General features: G+C 39.4%; 4 protein-coding genes across 6 annotated transcripts; 1 reads left to right on the forward strand and 3 right to left on the reverse strand.

The window, feature by feature from the left end:
* Positions 1 to 536: 536 nt before the first annotated feature.
* On the reverse strand, positions 537 to 5,520 carry LOC138636299 (14-3-3 protein beta/alpha-1-like). Of its 2 annotated transcripts, none has more exons than XM_069724256.1 (6): positions 5,297 to 5,520; positions 3,805 to 4,106; positions 3,553 to 3,676; positions 2,775 to 2,938; positions 2,441 to 2,536; positions 537 to 2,339 (listed from the first exon to the last, which is right to left on the reverse strand). In XM_069724256.1, exons 2-6 carry the CDS (start codon positions 4,096 to 4,098, stop codon positions 2,283 to 2,285), a joined length of 735 nt encoding a protein of 244 aa, XP_069580357.1. In that variant the 5' UTR covers positions 4,099 to 4,106; positions 5,297 to 5,520; the 3' UTR covers positions 537 to 2,282. The 2 variants fall into 2 exon arrangements, with proteins under 2 accessions (XP_069580357.1, XP_069580349.1); XM_069724248.1 differs by having other exon boundaries at positions 5,382 to 5,519.
* Positions 5,521 to 7,869: 2,349 nt separating this feature from the next.
* On the forward strand, positions 7,870 to 9,780 carry ognb (osteoglycin, paralog b). The gene is made up of 6 exons (XM_069724268.1): positions 7,870 to 7,968; positions 8,060 to 8,123; positions 8,404 to 8,568; positions 8,669 to 8,871; positions 8,971 to 9,063; positions 9,199 to 9,780. The coding sequence occupies exons 1-6, from the start codon at positions 7,870 to 7,872 to the stop codon at positions 9,367 to 9,369; spliced, it is 795 nt and encodes a 264-aa protein (XP_069580369.1). The 3' UTR covers positions 9,370 to 9,780.
* Positions 9,762 to 12,333, reverse strand: LOC138636322 (ubiquinol-cytochrome c reductase complex assembly factor 5). Its single transcript, XM_069724280.1, has 2 exons — positions 12,039 to 12,333; positions 9,762 to 10,010 (listed from the first exon to the last, which is right to left on the reverse strand). Exons 1-2 carry the CDS (start codon positions 12,190 to 12,192, stop codon positions 9,919 to 9,921), a joined length of 246 nt encoding a protein of 81 aa, XP_069580381.1. The 5' UTR covers positions 12,193 to 12,333; the 3' UTR covers positions 9,762 to 9,918.
* Positions 12,334 to 13,958: 1,625 nt separating this feature from the next.
* On the reverse strand, positions 13,959 to 18,030 carry kctd6b (potassium channel tetramerization domain containing 6b). 2 transcript variants are annotated; one of them, XM_069724291.1, is made up of 3 exons: positions 17,909 to 18,030; positions 16,323 to 16,410; positions 13,959 to 15,574 (listed from the first exon to the last, which is right to left on the reverse strand). In XM_069724291.1, exon 3 carries the CDS (start codon positions 15,572 to 15,574, stop codon positions 14,888 to 14,890), a length of 687 nt encoding a protein of 228 aa, XP_069580392.1. In that variant the 5' UTR covers positions 16,323 to 16,410; positions 17,909 to 18,030; the 3' UTR covers positions 13,959 to 14,887. The 2 variants fall into 2 exon arrangements, with proteins under 2 accessions (XP_069580392.1, XP_069580401.1); XM_069724300.1 differs by lacking the exon at positions 16,323 to 16,410.
* Between the last annotated feature and the right edge of the window lie 157 nt (positions 18,031 to 18,187).

Below are 18,187 nucleotides of genomic sequence, written 5' to 3' on the forward strand. Positions count from 1 at the left end.
ACTAGTTAGCGAATTAGCCAAACTCGCATCCTTAAACACTTCACGTCAAAATTAGGACAATATCTCTCCGACAGGTGAAGCTACAGGAACCGTGAAAGTCAAGTAAATAAACTTACGTTTCTATCGAGGCGTTGGACTCGTGATTTTCAGCGCAGCAGCTTGTTAGCTCACTTTCCACATCGGGCGGGAGGTTGTTTTGATTTAATTACCGCCGCGGAACACCTGCAGCTCTCAGCGCACTACTTCAATTAAGTTGTGAGAGGGCAGGAGTCACAGGGACGTCACACTCCGCGATGGAAACTAGTTCTCCTTGAGCACGTCCAAATGACAACATCCACTTCATCTGGTCCTTGATGGTAAACAAATAAGAGCACGGGCTAAACGTTACCTAATTACCCAAATCAAAGCTCACCCACGCGTCGTCGCCATATGCAAGTGATTTTATGCTTTTTTTTTTTTTTTTTTTTTAATTAAAATGTCTTTCCACGGCTAAGCTAAAATCGTCCTTGTGAACAGAAATGAAGACGTAATTTGACTGTTATCTTAAACGAAACTTTATTTCACTGAATGGTCTTTGACACTTTCCTATTTCTTACATGTATAGTGAAACTAGAATGGTTTTAAGATACATAAACACAAAGCTAGAATTACACCAACCATTGTTTATCTCCATTTCGTCACTGCTTTTTATAGCTATTCTAAATTTTCACAACCACGTGTGTGCACTGGGTAATAGACTGTTACAGAAGCAAATTGTAGCCATAAGACTTGTCAGTAAAAACAAAGCAAGTAGATACCTGATATACAGACAGGCTTCGTTCCACATTCACTAACTGCATTTTCATCAAGCATAATAATAAACTGACATTTTTTTTTTCAACAGAAGATTATTTCAATTCATTGGAGCATTGTCAGAGTAAACAGACCATCAGCTATAATGTGGAATGGTGTCTTCAACTACAATAATGTGGAATGTAGTGGTGATACATGGTATTGTGACACTGAGCCTCTTTCCAAAGTGATGAAATGGGCCTCTCCGATTTGCACCTTCACAACAGACCTGATTTTTGAGGCGATCAATCACAGCAGCTATCGTTAACAGCAGAGTGACGCAACCTTGGGTAAAAAACTGAGCTCAAGGTTTGGCCTTTTTTTGTTTTGTGTGTTCCAACTCCTCTTTTAGATTTCAAACAAGCAGATGCTGCCATCTAAATGAAAAATGGGAGGCTGCGAGAGAAAGCCAGGCACAAAAACTTTTTTTTTTTGGAGAAAACAACCGCTTTAAGAGGAATATTTTGCAAGCAGGGTTGATACAGTGTGGTAAGACATTTTCAATTAACATCAATAAAAGGTTACTTTAGGTTTTACATACAGATGATAGTCAATCTTGCAAAATACATGGAACCACATTTACGCACATACAATTTTCATTGTACTGAGATCAAGCAGCACCTGAACAGTGAGTAAAACTACAATGACAATCCATACTTAGTTCAAATAAACAAAAAGGAGCACTGCCTTTCCAAAAGCCTAATAATGTGGAATGTCTTATGTCTGAACAAATCTAACATGACAATTTAAGGGGTCCCTTAGAACTTTAAAACTGTGAATGTGTGAACATGATCAAGGAGCATTACACCAAGATGTCAGTGTCACAATACAGCCTGCCTCCTTTCTGTATGAGCCCACAGCAGAATTGCAGTTAGTTGAATACAGGATTGTACGCGTCTGGAAATTCAAACACAAAACTCGTTTTGGGGTTGTGAAGCAAATGGAACGCCTACCATCACAGTGTTTGGTGGAAATCAACTGCCAGTTTAATTACCATACAATAAAACCTGTAAATATCATGAGGAATCACAAATAAGAAGAGTAACAAAAAAGATGGGATGAAAAATGCACAACAAACTAGCTGGGACAAAGGAATTTGGAAGGACGATTAGAATTCACAACACCCCCCCCCCCCCCCCCAGACCATACACACACATTCATTCACACTTGCTCGCTCGCTACAGACAGACCTACACACAAAGCCGACAAAAACAACAGCAACATGGACTCACTAATCAATACAACATGTTTCCACAAAGTGACTGAATCTGCTAACAACTGAAAATTACCCTGTCACCTCACAGTGAACTGAGAGGGTTAAACTAGTTGGTCAGGAGCAATTCAGGCTGCTTGTCATACAGAAGTGGGAGGGGCTGATGGAGTGGAGGGGGATGTATATAAGCTGTCTGTGTTTAAGATAAGAGTGTAGGTGGATTAACAGTGCAATTCCATTAGTTTTCCCCATCTCCGGTCTCTCCCTCATCTGCCTGGTTTTCTGATGTCCACAGCTGAGAACAGAGAGAGAGCAAAAAACAACAACATTACAACTTTCTGTGAATGACACATCAGGATCAATCGGAGGCAATACCGTGTGCAGCTTAAAACTCACAGTCAGGTTGTCCCTTAGTAGTTGCATGATCAGGGTGCTGTCTTTGTAAGAATCTTCGTTCAAAGTGTCAAGTTCAGCGATGGCTTCATCAAATGCCTGAAATACAAAAAGATTCAACCTGTTATTTAAACTGGAATAATTCAGAAGCATCCCATAAACAGTGTTTGGTAGGGATTAAGCAAAACTAAACAGTTCAGTAAACGGATAAATGCTTACAATTGTCATACATAGTTCACCAGCATTTTCTGACCATTTGATGCCTGTTTTGTCTTAAAATATTTTTTTTTAAATAGCCGTTAAAATGTAAAGCTATGCTTTAAGCTTCAGTTCGTACCGTCTTAGCCAGGCTGCAGGCCCTGTCCGGGTTGTTGAGGATTTCATAATAGAAGACTGAGAAGTTGAGGGCAAGGCCAAGCCTGATAGGGTGTGTTGGCTGCATCTCCCCCTTGCTAATGTCAAAAGCTTGCTGGTAGGCTTGCTGGGAATTATCCACTGTATCTGTGTAGGCAAAAGAAAAATGATCAATTACTCATTACAACACATTTTACAGCAGTATTTGGCCACTGGAGGGCAGCAGAACAAGCGACCAATAAAGACATACTGCATTATCACCCAAAAATTGGAAAGAGAAAATTGTTTGCAAACAGCTGCCCACTACAAGTCGAGCAAATACAAAGAAAAATAAGCATAAATTTGAATTCATGTTTGAGTGGCCTGGCAAACACAAGACCAGTATTAACTATTCTTAATAAATCACTTTTAGGCCACTACATGTTCCACTGTGTTCACCAGCTAAGTGCAAAGTTTGTCTGTCATTTGGTGTAAACTGTGAATCAGTTTGTTTGATTTTGTTTGTTTTTTTTCTCTAAAAGTCGTGCCGTGGCTGGAAGCACAGCTGATAGAAAAGGTGAGAATAATAATAGGGGAAAAAAATACATTAAAGGCAATTTTTCCAGTTACAAATTGATAAAACTTTTTTTTTTTTTTATAATAACAATATATGGGGTCATCACCCCCTGCGATTTCAGTTTACATATTATTTTTTGCATTTTCATACACTATTAATAAATTAAGCAGTTTTAAGGACACGGTGTCAAAAACAAAGCACTTACCCTTCTTACTATCCCCAGATGCCACCTCAGACAGGTATCTATAGTAGTCGCCTTTCATTTTCAGATAGAACACCCTGCTTTCAGCAGCAGATGCGTTGGCGATGAGATATTTGTCCAGTAGCGCCTGAAAACAACAGTTAGTTTGTCAGTTCTACGATAACTTTGCTTCGTTACACACGGATACTCCCTACATGAATGTATAAATTAGGACGATTTTAAAAAAAAATCGGTGCAGAACTTGGTAACCCTTACGAGCACATCGTTGCAGATTTCCTGCAGCTCGATTTCTATCTTCTCCCGGTATTCGCGTGCCATCTGCTGTTTTTTGTCATTGCCCTCGGTCTTCTGCTCAATGCTGGAGATGACACGCCAGGATGAGCGGCGAGCTCCCACCACATTCTTGTAGGCAACAGAGAGCAGGTTGCGCTCCTCGTTTGACAGCTCCGCACCTTGCTCCGTCACCGACTTCATGGCTGCGGCCATGTCATCGTAGCGCTCAGCCTGCTCGGCGAGCTTGGCCTTCTGTACCAGGTCGTTCTTATCCATTTTCAAGACTGGAGGAGAAAGAACATACAGCATTAAAAGACATCATTCAAACATTTAAAGTCAAGGAAGATGATTTTTGGGGTTTTTTTCCCCCTGAAATTATTACATTACCCCGTCAACACATATCTGTACTGTGTATTCTTATGAACCTGCTTTATTTTAAGTCTGATGAGTAGGGTGGGGGGGAGGGGGTGAGGAGGAGGAGGAGGAGGAGGAGGGGTGGGGTGGGGGGGGACCCCACTGGTTTCAATGGAAAGTGAGGAGAAGCTTTGTGAACTGGGCCCCTTGTCAAGTGGGTCACCCATACACACCACTGGCTAAGGTTAGCTGCTAGCGCTCTCACACCCCATCTCGTCCTCACCGTCCCCACCTATTTACGGGTAAATGGACCAAATCCACCTCGTCCAGTCTTTAGCTACAGACACCGTGTAAAAGTCAACCCGTTTCACCGCTTCGTTTCACGTCGTTTCAGTCGACACTTGCTGCACCAGGCGGGTCAGGCTTTTTTAATGCCCTCCCCTGATGTCGCTAGCAACGCTAGCGGGCTGACAGCATTTCTTGCTAAATGGATGTTGAGATTTATTTAGTTATTACAAAAAAAAAAAAATTAAAAAAAAAACGCGTGCGAAACGGATTCGAAAAAAAAAAAAAATTGGCGTCTACGCGTGATTAAAACCGGACTACGTGACGTGAACGGTGTCAAACCTTGTCGGATAAATCGGGACGCAAAATGAGCGGTGTCGGCTAGTTAGCCAGCTAGCTCCCGTCGTCGAATGTAGCATCGCAGCTAACGTGACGGCTAGGCCACCGAGGGAAAAAAAAAAACCTCCCGACGACCGACTTTCATTCAAAAACACGACACGAGTCAACACCTGTACCTTTTCTTCTTCTTTGTCGTTTGCAACTACCGAGGAACGATAACTCGCGTCGCGGTACGTGACTTCCCTCCCCCCCCTTGGTTTTAATTCATCCGACCCGTCGTCGCGGCCCTCCCCCCGGGTGGCGTCGCGGAGGATCCGGCCGTCCAGGTTGTTGTTTTTTTTGTTGTTGTTTTTTTTTAGCCCGGCTACATGCTACAACGAGAATGCTAACCAGCCTAGCTCTCCGATATGTGGTTTCTCAAAAAAAAAAAAAAAAAAAAAAACAGGATTCAACCGGACCCGCGGTGAAACAAAACACACAAAAAAACACAACCCACCTCGTCTAATCACGGAGCCGCAAATGTGTGTGTGTGTGGGGGGGAAAAAATGTAAGTCTCACACGTGCGATATTTATACACTTACAATATTGGTGACTTTTAAATCCTCGCTGCTTCTTCTTCTTTTTTTTTTTTTCCTCTCTCTCTCGCTCTCTCTCTCTCTCTCTGGACGATTCAAGCCTCTCCGTCCTCCGTCTCGCTCGGCGTATCGTTCAGGGCAGTACCACTTCCGCTACACTGGCACTTCTGTTTCCTCTTTTCTCACCGTGCATCTGCCTTACGTAATGCAACCGCTGCTCATATACGCTTACCGATAATTAATGTGGATAAAACTGTCCCAAGTTTTCTTTTAATAATAATATTTTTTAAAAAAATTAAATTAAATTTAAAAAAAAAAAAAAAAAAAAAATTAAAACACGCTTGTTTATATGGGCTCGCAATACGTTTCATAATCTTACGTGTTTTCATATCATATATGCTTTATTCGGATTGAATTATATATATTTTTTTTACTAAATTTAATTTAATCAAATCAAGCAATCACTGCATTTGTACGTGGTTTGTTTTCTTGTCTGTCATCTGTAGCTTCCCCGTTTTCAGACAAAATTAACATTATCCAGACGTTTTTCAAAGACCGCAGCAGTAGAGTGTAAATCTGTTTCAGCATAACAGCTGTCTTTACCATTTACACATGATGCATAAATAAAGGGCAGAGAATTGAAAGACTCATTAGTCACACTTGGATAAATACATTTTATGAGGGACTGTTATATCTTATATGTGCGCTAAAGCTTTCATTTCTGCACAACAAGGTCAAAGGGCAAGGTCAGGGTCTTGCTGAGGCACACCTTAGCAGTTCAACATGTTTCTCGTGTCCTAATCCTAAAGTGAGTATAGGTTTATGTAATAAATACAATTTGAATGCAGCACAATCAAATGAAAAATTATGACAACACTTTCCTGCAGAGTCCGTGTTTGATCTTTGCCTGAGTGCATACAACAGGGCTACAACTATTGATCAAGTATCACATTATCAATTAAGAATTTCTGATCTGCAGACAAGTTTTGCACAATAAAGGTTGAAGGAAAGTCATTTTCTGCCGATCAATCGATTGATTAGTTGATTGTTTCTACTTTATGAAAATGTCTCAAATTTACAGATTGAGAGGCCATAAATTGACATTTAACATTATGCAGAGTAGTAATATGTCTCTGTGAAAAAATTAACTATGAATATTTACCAGGTTCAAAGTGTGGACACCTCACATATAAAGTTGTTAATAAGTTACCAGTTACTTCCTCAAAGGAAAACGTAAAGGTCCAGGTAAGTTAATGATATATATAAAAGCACTTTGCTTGTAATTAGGGCTTCAACGATAGTCAATTCATTGATTGAAAGAAAATTAATTGCCAACTATTTTAAATCTCATCTCAAGTCTTTTTTTTTTTCTTTTTCAGGAGTATTCTCTGATTCCACCTTGTTATATGTGAATATTTTCTCTTTACTTTGGTCCTGGGGGATAATAAACTAAATATATTTTGTTTGTGGCCTGTTGTTTGGGCAAAGCAAGAGATTTTAGGACACACTGATTGCCTTTTCTCGTCATTTTCTGACATTTAAATACCAAACAGAAAATGTTTTAATTGAGAAAATAATCGACAGATGTTGAAGTTATTGCAGCCCTGTATTGAATAATGACTTCAGTTCAACTATCTGGTCTCCCTTTTTCACATAACGTTCATTATCAATGTACATGCAAAGCAGGCTTCAAGTTTCCACACCATATTTGATTATCTAACCAGGACTGCCACAAATGTCGCTCGCAGGTATCGGCCCTAAACTCAGATTTTCAAAGGAAAATTTCAGCAAATTCATTTCAAACAGTCTTTTAGTGTCAAGTGTGAAACATACATCATTCTGTACGCTGAGGGTAAAACATTCAAGAGAAGTAACACATTTATCTGTGGATGGAAGATTTCAAGAAACAAGCAGAGGAAAAATGTTGCACCACCCTCAACAACAGCTGCGCCTTCAGAAAGAGAGTCGCAACGTTTTCTTCCAAAGTGTTTTACTGCTATTGAATTGGGTTTTTAACTGAAGTATTTTTTTCTTTTTCTTTTTTTAAAGAGGATATTTAAAATAGTTCACTCTGTTGTTCAGTCCTAGCTTATAAATCACGTAATTTTTTTTCCATTAATAGCTGGAAGCCTCACCACTTTGTTTTTCCAGTGACAACAATCTTTTGTCAGCGAAGGTTAAACTCAAAAGCAGCATTCATTAACTTTAACTTGGTGATTTGGCTACAACAAACATTTCAACAAACATACCCACCATCAACACACACTTTACCTGTCTGTCGGTTGGACAAACAATTCAGTGTTATAGTCTTAAATAGGAAATAAAACAGTGACACAAACTCAGCATATATTGAGTTAAACATTGTTTCCTTTTCTCACTCAGCAATATACTGGCAGCTTTATAAAACTGGACGGAAAATTTTTTCTGTTCACATGTACCTCACATCCCAGCCTCGCAGACAGCCCTCTCTTCTCTCAGCAGCAACTGAAACACCATGACGCAATTAAGGATTTTAATTTTCACAACTGTTATGCTCCCATGGATTCTATCTACTGCAGCAAAAGATGAATACGTGGAAGCAAGAAGAGCCAAGGTAAAACATTTTTGGGGGTTTAAACAGTCTTAATGAGGGAGTAATAGTCTGAGTTGAGGAAAAGTAGAGCAAACACTTCTTCTTTTTGCAGAGGGACACTGAAAATGGCATTGACTTCCCACCAACTAACCGCGCAGTGGCTCCAAAAGCAGACGGTAAGGTTTATCTAAACAGATACATAGGTCCAACAACTATTTGAAAGCTGATTACGCAACACTTGGTGAGGCCTTCTTCCACATTTTTGTGAAAGTAGCTAAAGCTCATATTATGTAATAATGGGGCCGATCAAGTGTCCTCATCTTAACTATGTGTAGTGCATTTTAAACTTCACAGCCACGTCGTTGAAATCATTTTGTTGACTTATCCAAAGGACAAATCAGAGCAAACAGTTTCTTTAAAAACAATCTGATAGATAAGACAATGTGATTCTTTCAGAGCTGCCGACATGTCTACTGTGCGTTTGCCTGAGTGGATCTGTTTACTGTGAGGAGGTGTCCCCCTTCATGACAGCCGTCCCATCATTGCCAAAGGAAACAACATATCTCTACGCACGTTTCAACAAAATAAGAAAAATCAAGAACCGAGACTTTTCAGACATGGGTAAAAAAAAAAAAAAAAAAAATTTTTTTTTTAGGATTTTCAAATTATTTTGCTCTTCAGTGAAAGTCATCTTCAAACTGTCCCTACTTTTATTTTCCAGCTACATTAAAAAGAATTGACCTCACTGGGAATCTCATCACAGAGATAGAAGATGGGGCTTTTTCAAAACTTCCCAACCTCGAGGAGCTCAGTCTTGCAGAAAACCTACTGACCAGACTTCCCATGCTGCCCACCAAGCTAGTAACTTTCAATGCCAATTTCAACAAGCTTAAGACCCAGGGTGTAAAGGCGAACACTTTTAAAGTAAGATGGCCAGCTAATCCACCACTCTCATATTAGAACGTTACAGAAATTCATCTGTTTGAATGCGTTTCATGTCATATTGGTCTGTTGTTGTTGCAGAAACTCACGAGACTGGCATATCTTTACCTTGGAAACAATGAATTGACAGCAGTGCCCCAACTTCCAGAGTCTCTTCACATTGTGCACTTGCAAGTGAGTTCATCTATGATTCCCTGCAATTAGCAAGAAAAGCTCAGTGGACGCAATCAGATATGTTTTTCTGTCTGCCAGCAGTAATTTTACTGAATGATGGGTCAATTTGGTTTTTCCTGGATTGGTGTCCTGCAGGACAACAAGATCTCAACAATAACAGATGAGACATTCTGCAAAGGAAACACCAGCCACTACATTCGCACCAACATGGACGAGGTGAGACTGGATGGGAACCCACTCAAGATGTCGCAGCACCCTGACAGCTTCATCTGTCTGCAGTCTCTCCCTATCGGCTGGTACAACTGAAGTATAAAGAAAAAAAAAAATGCTTTTGACTGAGGTAGGACTTGGAGGGAAAGTTCTGTGTGAACTGAATGAGTGTAGGATAAAGAAGAAAAGACAGTGTAAATAAAATGAAAAATAATAATGATAAAAATGCTTTTTTCCTTGAGTAACATTTTTATATACTCAATAAATTAACCGGACAGTTAACATTTTATAATTACACTGAAATCATAATATTATACAACCAAGATTTCAACAATAGGAAGAAACTGTTACTCAATAGTGAGACCTTGGTGTGGTTGTAATGAACAAATGAAACCTTTGTTATGATTGTGTTCAGCCTCGATCTCAAAGCAGTTGTGTTGTCACTGCGGTGTTGCTCATGTTTCTTTAACTGAAGACCATATAAACAATAAAAGCTGCATGCTGGAAGTGATTTTTTTTTTCCATCAGCCTTTCACTCCTCAATAATGTTAAGAATTGAGATTCAGTTGTTGTAACCAACTAAAGGGAGTCCAACAATAATGTCCTCAGATGACACGTGAAGTCCACATTCAATCCGACCGTCGTTCACTTGGCTGCAGGGCGGTTCAGAACCATCAAATCATCTCCTATCTTCTGCTGGTACTCCCGCTCTGATTGCTTCCTTCGGTAGACATCATCTGGAAACAAAAACAGATTTTGAAAAATGGTTCAAGTGGCAGATAGTTAAGAATACATTCTGGATGGTGGATGCTTTTAACTTATGTCTCATTAACGGTAGGCCTTTTTCACAGTTAAGTGTGCCATAATAGGAAAAAGCACAGCACATTAAATTAAATGTTAACAACAGCATGCTCTATTAAAGTGTCCCAGTATGATAATGAGAAAGTGAGAAATTGTGCACAACAGAGCTTTTTCTCTGCAGACAGTTTGGTTAAGGAAAAGCACTCCGGTAATTTAATAACGGCTGCATTCCACTCGAGTGAGCCCCTTCCGGTGCCGGTACCGTACATACTGTCTTACTGGGACACTTGATGGAACTGGACCATCATTAATCAAATAGTTTTTTCTATGCTTTTTCTGCTATAAATCAAACACAAATATGGAATACATAAAAGGGATTTTGTAGCTACAAAAGATGTGATAAGGGAACTACTTTCAAGCTGAGGAATGAAAAAGAAATGGAAGTCTGCTCTCTGCTGAGAAAAACATTTCTCTGTATCCCTGAATGGTCACAGTATACTACAGGATCAAATGTGCAGGGTGGATTTTTCTTCTTTGATGCAACGATTTTGAGCCCTTTCGTTCCCCTGACATAGCATATTTGAGCACATCTGGAATAATGGGACATCTCAGTGAGAGTAAAAACACACAAGGATCCTTTGTCTTTACAGCCTTTTGAAAGTCTCCATGGTGAGCTGCAGACATATCAATGCAAAAACAGACACTTCTTAAAAGTACATTTACTGTACTGAGACTGAGTTACATGTACTTAGGATGTTTCCTGTTATGCCACTTTACAGTACTTCTACTCCACTACGAGTAAAGCATTTTAAATAAATGTGATGCATTGTTTATTGTACTCAAAAACTGTATTAAGTATTTTCAATCAGATCCACCTCTGCCAGATACATTATAATCCTGCTTCATTCATCCAATAATCTAATTCGTCAGAGCTACAATGATTAATCAACATGTTGGTTAACCAAAACAAAATTAAACAGAAAACATTATGACAACAGAATAATTGTTTATAGAGGTGGATTTAAGCCAGTCAACTTGAAAAACGTTATGTTTTGGATGTCAGGACAGAAGAAAAAACATTTAAACATTGTGCAGGGCATTTAAAAAAAATTTTTTTTTAAATATTTGGTCACCACCCCGTTGCTGCTTAAGAAACCACCCTCAGCAAGTTTTGTCTTTAAACCTTTGGTGTTTTTTTTTTTTTTTTTAATTTTTATTGTTTGCTCTACCTTTTCTGAATTTTCGATCAAAAATGATGTAAAATTGCACATCTTTAATTGAAATATGTCAAATGTTCATGATGGAAGACCATCTAAACTCCTCATCAAATACATGCACCTAAATCTTGAACAAGTTTAGGGAATTAAGCAATTAAGTAATTAAAATGAGCTCCAGCTGCAACATTAAAGTGACTGTACACATTGATGAAACAATAATCATAATCCAATAATATATGGTCATAATAAGTACTTTTACTATTGGTACTTTCGGTCTATTTTGATGCTGGTAGTTCTGTACTACCAATAGACGTTTGAGTGCAGGGCTTTTATTATAAGAGTATTTTCACACTCCTGGCTTGCTTCTTTTACTTAAGTAAAGGATCTAAATACTTCCCCCACCACTGGACAGCAGTAAGAAGAGGCTGCAGGGTCAAAATTAGAAGACATAATCTGGAAGGTCAGCGAAGCTGTTGTGTATCCCAAACTTTACTCAAGCTCCTTCCGTCCTGACAGTGTGCCCGCTCACTGTAAACACATGGAAACAGATATAGACGGGTAGGTAGTATTTAATTCACTTTAGTGACCTAGAAAGATGAGTAACTTGGAAAGTTGTGGTCTTTATTTCTTCTGAACAGTCGTTTCAGGGAGCCGCACACCGGGGCTAACAGGCTAACAGTGGCCACATGGCGAGCTAAGGCTCGACTGTGGAGGAAGACGCTCAGTTTTTGTCTAGATGTCACTTACAGAAAGTCTCTTTTCCTATCCTCACGTTAATCATGATCCACTCCATGACTCCTCCGATGCAGAAAAAGATAGGAAGGAACCTGTACGCCCCGAGACGACGTTTCCCCGGGACAATACTCAGCAAAGTTTTCACGGTTTTACTCCTGTGAAACATCCTGGCGAACCGGCAGGCACGCAAAACACAAGCGGTGTCTCTCCAGCTACAACGCTGTGGGAAAACTCAACCGATATTCAGAATAACGCAGAAATGAACCTCTTGCATGTCCTTTACAAATATTATGAGAGCAAGCAATGGTACGCTTGGTTTGTAGCCTGGCGTAAACCAAGCGGGCGGAGTGAGGAAGACTCTAGCGCATAAACAACCGCAGCTCCACGTTTGTGTTCAAAACGAACGCACCCAGAATGAGCCGCCACATCCGGTTGTGTTTCGTGTAGGTATCAATTGTTTTACTGTAGGATTAATGCAACAATATGTTGTTGTGTGCACACGAGTGAAAGTAAGAGCATTTTAGAAGGAAGAGGGATCATTTCTGAATGTATTTATGAATAAAGTATTTAAAATAAAATGTATTCTTGAGACATATTGCTCCTTTATGCACAAGGAACATGACAGAAACAATAAGGCTACATAATGTATATAACAATATGCTATGGTCTCTTTTCCATATTATGTGTCCCTTGGAAGTTTTTGACGACATAAAAGACCACCGGGACGGAGTTGATATAAAAACAACAGTTTTACACATTCAGTGATTAATCTGTTTAAACTGTGGACAGGCTTTGGTAGGTCTTGGACTTGGTCACCTCTAGTATATAGGCAGTAGGCATGTACTGTTTAAAAGCTTTTGGTCTTCATCCAACATCCTGCGAAGTATTGATAATTAAAACTGCAAGCAGTGATCTGCAGGCCCTCGCACGCTGCACGTCGGGGGTCCAGCGGGTCGGGGCCACCGGCTCCCCGACGTGCAGCACGCCATGGTCCGCATATTCCCGCTTACAGTTTAAATTTTTTTCACGATCTCGTTCCTTATTCTTCTTTTAAAAAAAACACAAAAAAAACGCCTTTTTTTTTAACGTTTAACATCTTCAAAAACTCCTGAAAGTTGGTGCCTGACGTATGTTTCGTGAGGTTCGGAGCATCGTTTGACCTTAAACTTCAACATCCTGTGTCACGGCGAAACATCAAACTTAGGCATATACTATATACTCTATACTCTATATTCTATACTCTTTACTCTTTATTCTATACTCTATATTAGATATGCCGCTATGTAAATAATGTATAATAATAATAATGTAATAATGTACATAATAACACAAAAAAATACACTGGTTTACATAGAAGAGAGAAGACCTTGTTTTTACTATCTTTAAACCTATATTATTGGATTATGATTTTTGTTTTCCATTGTTAGTATAATGAACACATTAAAACAAATCTATCCTGCTGTGGTTGTTTACTCTAACAATGTATTTCTGAGCATGTCAACATGTTATAATTTTTCTTCGCCTTTTCTACTGAAATTCAATAAATAATCTACAAAAACAGGTCACAGGACAGAACTCAAATATGGCCACAGGGTTGCACTGACATAAAAAACTGAACAATTTAAAAATAGTTAAGTTAGGCAACAATGTAGTTTAACATGGTCAGCAATTTCTTAGTTACTTATTAAATGTACTCCGACAAACACACATCCAGTGAATGATAAAAATAAAGGTTTTTTTTTTTTAGGGTTCGATTTATGCAAAAAAAAAGCGTTTTTAGAAAATATTTTTGTGCTGCACCTGGCATTGAAATTGTTACAGGTTCATTCCAGACATGATCTCCTCCTAATTGCTCTTGATGAAATCATTGGATAATATATAATATCAACAGTTCAAATGAAAAGTTAAAGCCATAAAGCAAAGTGAATGAAATGAAATGCACAGATGGGTTTATTTTGGCTGGAATGACTAAACACATCAAAGACCTCTGAAGAGTAACAATATAACATAATATTGAAAAGTGCGGACAGCAGATACATACAGTATACATACACAAGACACTCAGACACATGCAACAACTACAAGGGGCTTCAGAAAAGTACCGTACAAGGGGATAATAGGGAGCTAAGAGACAACTTTTAAATATACTCACCAGCAAGCTAAAACTAATCATAACTTATTGAAATTATTATATATATAAAAAAAAGGAAACTCCTAACCTCTTGAGAGTCCAAAAAAAGTTCCTTCTTCAATATCTTGAGTCCAAAATGACTCAACTTAAATCAAGACTACTTTTAATAGTCTGTTCTTTTAAACTTTTTCCAACAAATTGTGGTTGAAATTTACAGTAATGCATTTCAATATTAAGATTAGATACCATATGTAGGCACAGAGACTCAAATCATGGGTACTTCATTACAGTCACTTTATTATGACTTTAGTCACAATTAGTCATTTAAAAATCATTGTACCCACATTTTAGCATCACTGAGATAATACGGTGTCCTGAACTGAACAAAGTCAAATTTTTTTTAGTTTATGTAAGAAATGTTGTTCTTGTTTTGTAGACCTTGCAATCAAAGAAGTACAAATTTTCCAAGAAATGGCAGACATTTAGTGACAGCATAGATTAAAAAACGATTTGTGCTCAATAAATCAAGGATTCACATTTTCATAGTTTTTTTTTTTTTTTTTTTTTTTTTTTTTGCTGTCTGGGTTTTGAGCTTTGTGCACTGTATCACTTTAATCAAAATAAGAAAGTTATTAGTGAGACGCAGGTCAGATTTTGATGTTCTGTTTTTGTTTGTGTAACATGTAGACAAATCCATCAGTCGTGTCACCCACAACACCTTTGCTGTAACTCAGTCTTCAACCTTGTGAGCAGGTCTGCAGAAAGTCCAGTGGTGCTCGACGGTGTTCTCGTTTGCGCGCTCACTCATGTGATGCACGCGCGTGTTCCGAATGGTGAAGCCTTGTTTCATTATGTAGTCCATGAGGTGAACCCTGAGGGACACCTCTTGATGATAGTCACATGGTCCGAAGGTGAACGACACCTGGCAGTCTCTGGTGTCCATCATGTGTTTGTTCCACTTGGTGAAGTTGTTGGCGATACCTTCGAGCAGAGCGTGGACTTTCGTGGTTATGGTTAGCTGTGTGATGATAACAGCGACTGGGTTGGAGTATTTCGACAGTTTCCGAGTGCTGGAGAGCTCCACGACCTGCTCGAAGATGTCGGGAGGGTACAGCGGCTTGGGGTCGCTAAGGCACAGGATCAAAGGTTCGATCTGGTAGAAGTCGGCCTCTTTCCTCAGGAGGTCTGTCTCTGTGAAGTCCACGGGCAGGGTTAGCTCAGACGTCCGCAGGAAGTTCAAGATGTACCGGAAAAGAGTTCCATCGCGATCGATGAAATAATTCCCTCGTGAATCGCGAGTGGTGGGGAAATCTCCCCGGAACATGGCGCCCAGCATCGAGTCTGGATACCGCTGCAGGGTGGATAAACTGGTGGTGTACAGGTGGCCTCCCACGTTCAAGGTAACAGGAGTATTCATCTACAGTGGAAATGGGAGAAGTTAGCATTTGCATACTTTAGAAGTATACAATAAAGTAAATAGTGAGAATTTGAAGTAGGAGTTAGTCATGTTTTAAGCACACCCAGCGAAAGTTATTGCAGTGTAACACAACAGCCTTGTATTAAGCAAATCATTTAAAATTAAAATGAATGCAAATAATGATTATTTCATTATCAATTAATCAGCCAATGATTTTGAGCTGTTTAGTCTTTAAAATGTCAGAAAATGGTGAAAATAGTTGACCAGTGTTTCCCCAAGTGTTTCTCATTTTGTCCTAACCAGCAGTCCACAACCAAAAGATATTCAGTTTATCATCGCAAAGGACTAAAAGAACCAGAAAATATTCACATTTAAGAAGTTGAAATCAGAAAAATGTAGCATTTTTTTTCCACAAAAAAAAATTACTCAAGACAATCATTAGATTATCAAAATAGATGAATCGACTAATTGTGGCAGCTCTACATTAAATACTGTAATTTATGGTGCTGGGTGGCGAATGTATTGCCTCAGTATGCGCAATGTAACAACACAAAAAACAGCCTCACAAATCAACACCTCTTTACATTAAAACACTAAGACAGGATTTACTGCGTCCTATTAGACGGCATTAGTTTAAGCTAAATGTGAACTAAACAGGTAACAGAGTGACTTTCACATAAAAATCATCGCTTTTTCAGAAACATCTGATATTGCTCTTATTGCAGTCTGATTTCTAGCCATCTCTTACCCTATGGCCCCAGTCTCCATTAGTAGAAGAATACCCACTTGGCCAGAACCAAAATAGAGATGGAACAGATGGCTCACTTTAATTTCACCTGTGAAAAGAACAATCATCAACATGAGCTGTGACAAAAATGTCCTATGCTATTGCTGGCTTTGCAGTTTAATGAAAATACTGCATTTAAGCATTTTGCGAGTGATGTGATTTAAAAAAAAAAAAAATAATAATAATCCCGTAATGTGCCTTTATTTAGAAGTCCAGAGTGGATACATGTTCCCGTTAAATCAGCAGCCTGTAGATGTAAGTAGCTGTTGGAGATCTATATAAAGATCAGAAACTAAGCAACATAAATCGAAGTTTACAATGAAGACAAAAAAATATCACAAACAAACGCAAGGAGGACATGGAAAATAGTTAAAAAGGTTCCAAAACAGTTTTATAAAAAAAAAAAACAACAACAACTGCAGAAAATTAATTTGTGGACATGGCACATTCAGGTTACCAGTGCTCACTTGATCTGTATTATACCAACGATGGTTTCCTGTATTATTCCTAATGACACTTGCCATTTATAACGGATGACAAGATTGGAACTGAGCCTCCAGTCGAGCCACGATTACCGTGTATGCACTTCACACACATTATCACAGGCAGAACAATGAACAACCAATCCGGTCGCTCCGCTTTGTGCCATTTGAAGTTTCTCCAGGTGTGACAAGAGAAATTAAACCAAACAAGCTCACTCGCATCAGAAAAAAAAAAAAAAGGCACATTATGAAAATTGTATTTAAACTGTAATGCCATTTCTCAATCACAGAAGCACGCTGATCACATTAGACATTCATACATTTGGTTTTAGTCAGCCGATTTCCCATCTATAGACGGAATAAGTCCGGCAGGGACACTCCCAACTACAAAATACAATAAATACTGGTCATGTCAATATGTATTCATGCATTCTCACCTACTTTCATATAAGTCAATGTTATATGGTTAAAAAAAAAACAACAACAACACTATTGGATGACAATACTTTCAGATCAGATGTTTTCATGCCCATCAATGAATTGCATCTCCGCTGTGTCTTCGTCAGGACTGAGAAGCAGAAACAAAAAGCCAAACTCGAAACTGAAACCCTCTGCGCTGATGACAGTCTTATTTACATTTATATAACTTACTCTGCCGAAGAACAACACTTTGGACTGAACAACTATTGTTTTTATTTTATTATTTCCAATGGGAGTGGTGGATGCCAGTGAAGCCAGCTAACCAGTGTCTGTTCTACAGCTCACATTGGGAGTAGTAATTCAACACCAGTGTATTTAAGCGCATTTGCTGGCGTGGAATTTTTTTTTAGGAAACTGAAACCACAAGCAACAAAGTGCGTTTTAAAGTTGCAAATTCATCTTAAAAACTCCGCCGGATTGCAGCATTTGACACAACCCGGATATCACGCTTGACACGCTAGCCTGGCTAACTGCTAGTTTCTAGCGAGCAAGCCATTAACGTCAGCTGCTGTTGCTACTAAAGTGAGCACCGGGACCCCAACCGGACTTGATGCGAATGAAATAGACGTTCAAACAGACTCTTACCGGCTCGCTTTAGCGCCTGCTCGTGTTTTTAGTCAGTTCACAGCGGCCCTGCGGTCGGTATTTTGACGGCGCAGCCGGATAGTCATTGATGCGCGCCCCTGATCGCACCGGGCGGCTGTGCTCGACTTCCAGGCTGCAGCGAAACTGCGCGCGCAGGCAGGGTGAAGGGGGGGTGAGGGGGGGGGGGGGGGGGGGAGGGGGGAGGGGGGGGGGCGGAGGTCCCGCTGCAGCCGCAGACACCGCTGCATTCACACATCCACACATCCGGGCAAGACACAT

Source organism: Brachyistius frenatus, unplaced genomic scaffold (genome assembly GCF_029030835.1).
Source record: "Brachyistius frenatus isolate BFR_SWC_R1_liver_20210118 unplaced genomic scaffold, ASM2903083v1 Contig_6, whole genome shotgun sequence".
Lineage (NCBI taxonomy): Eukaryota > Metazoa > Chordata > Actinopteri > Embiotocidae > Brachyistius > Brachyistius frenatus.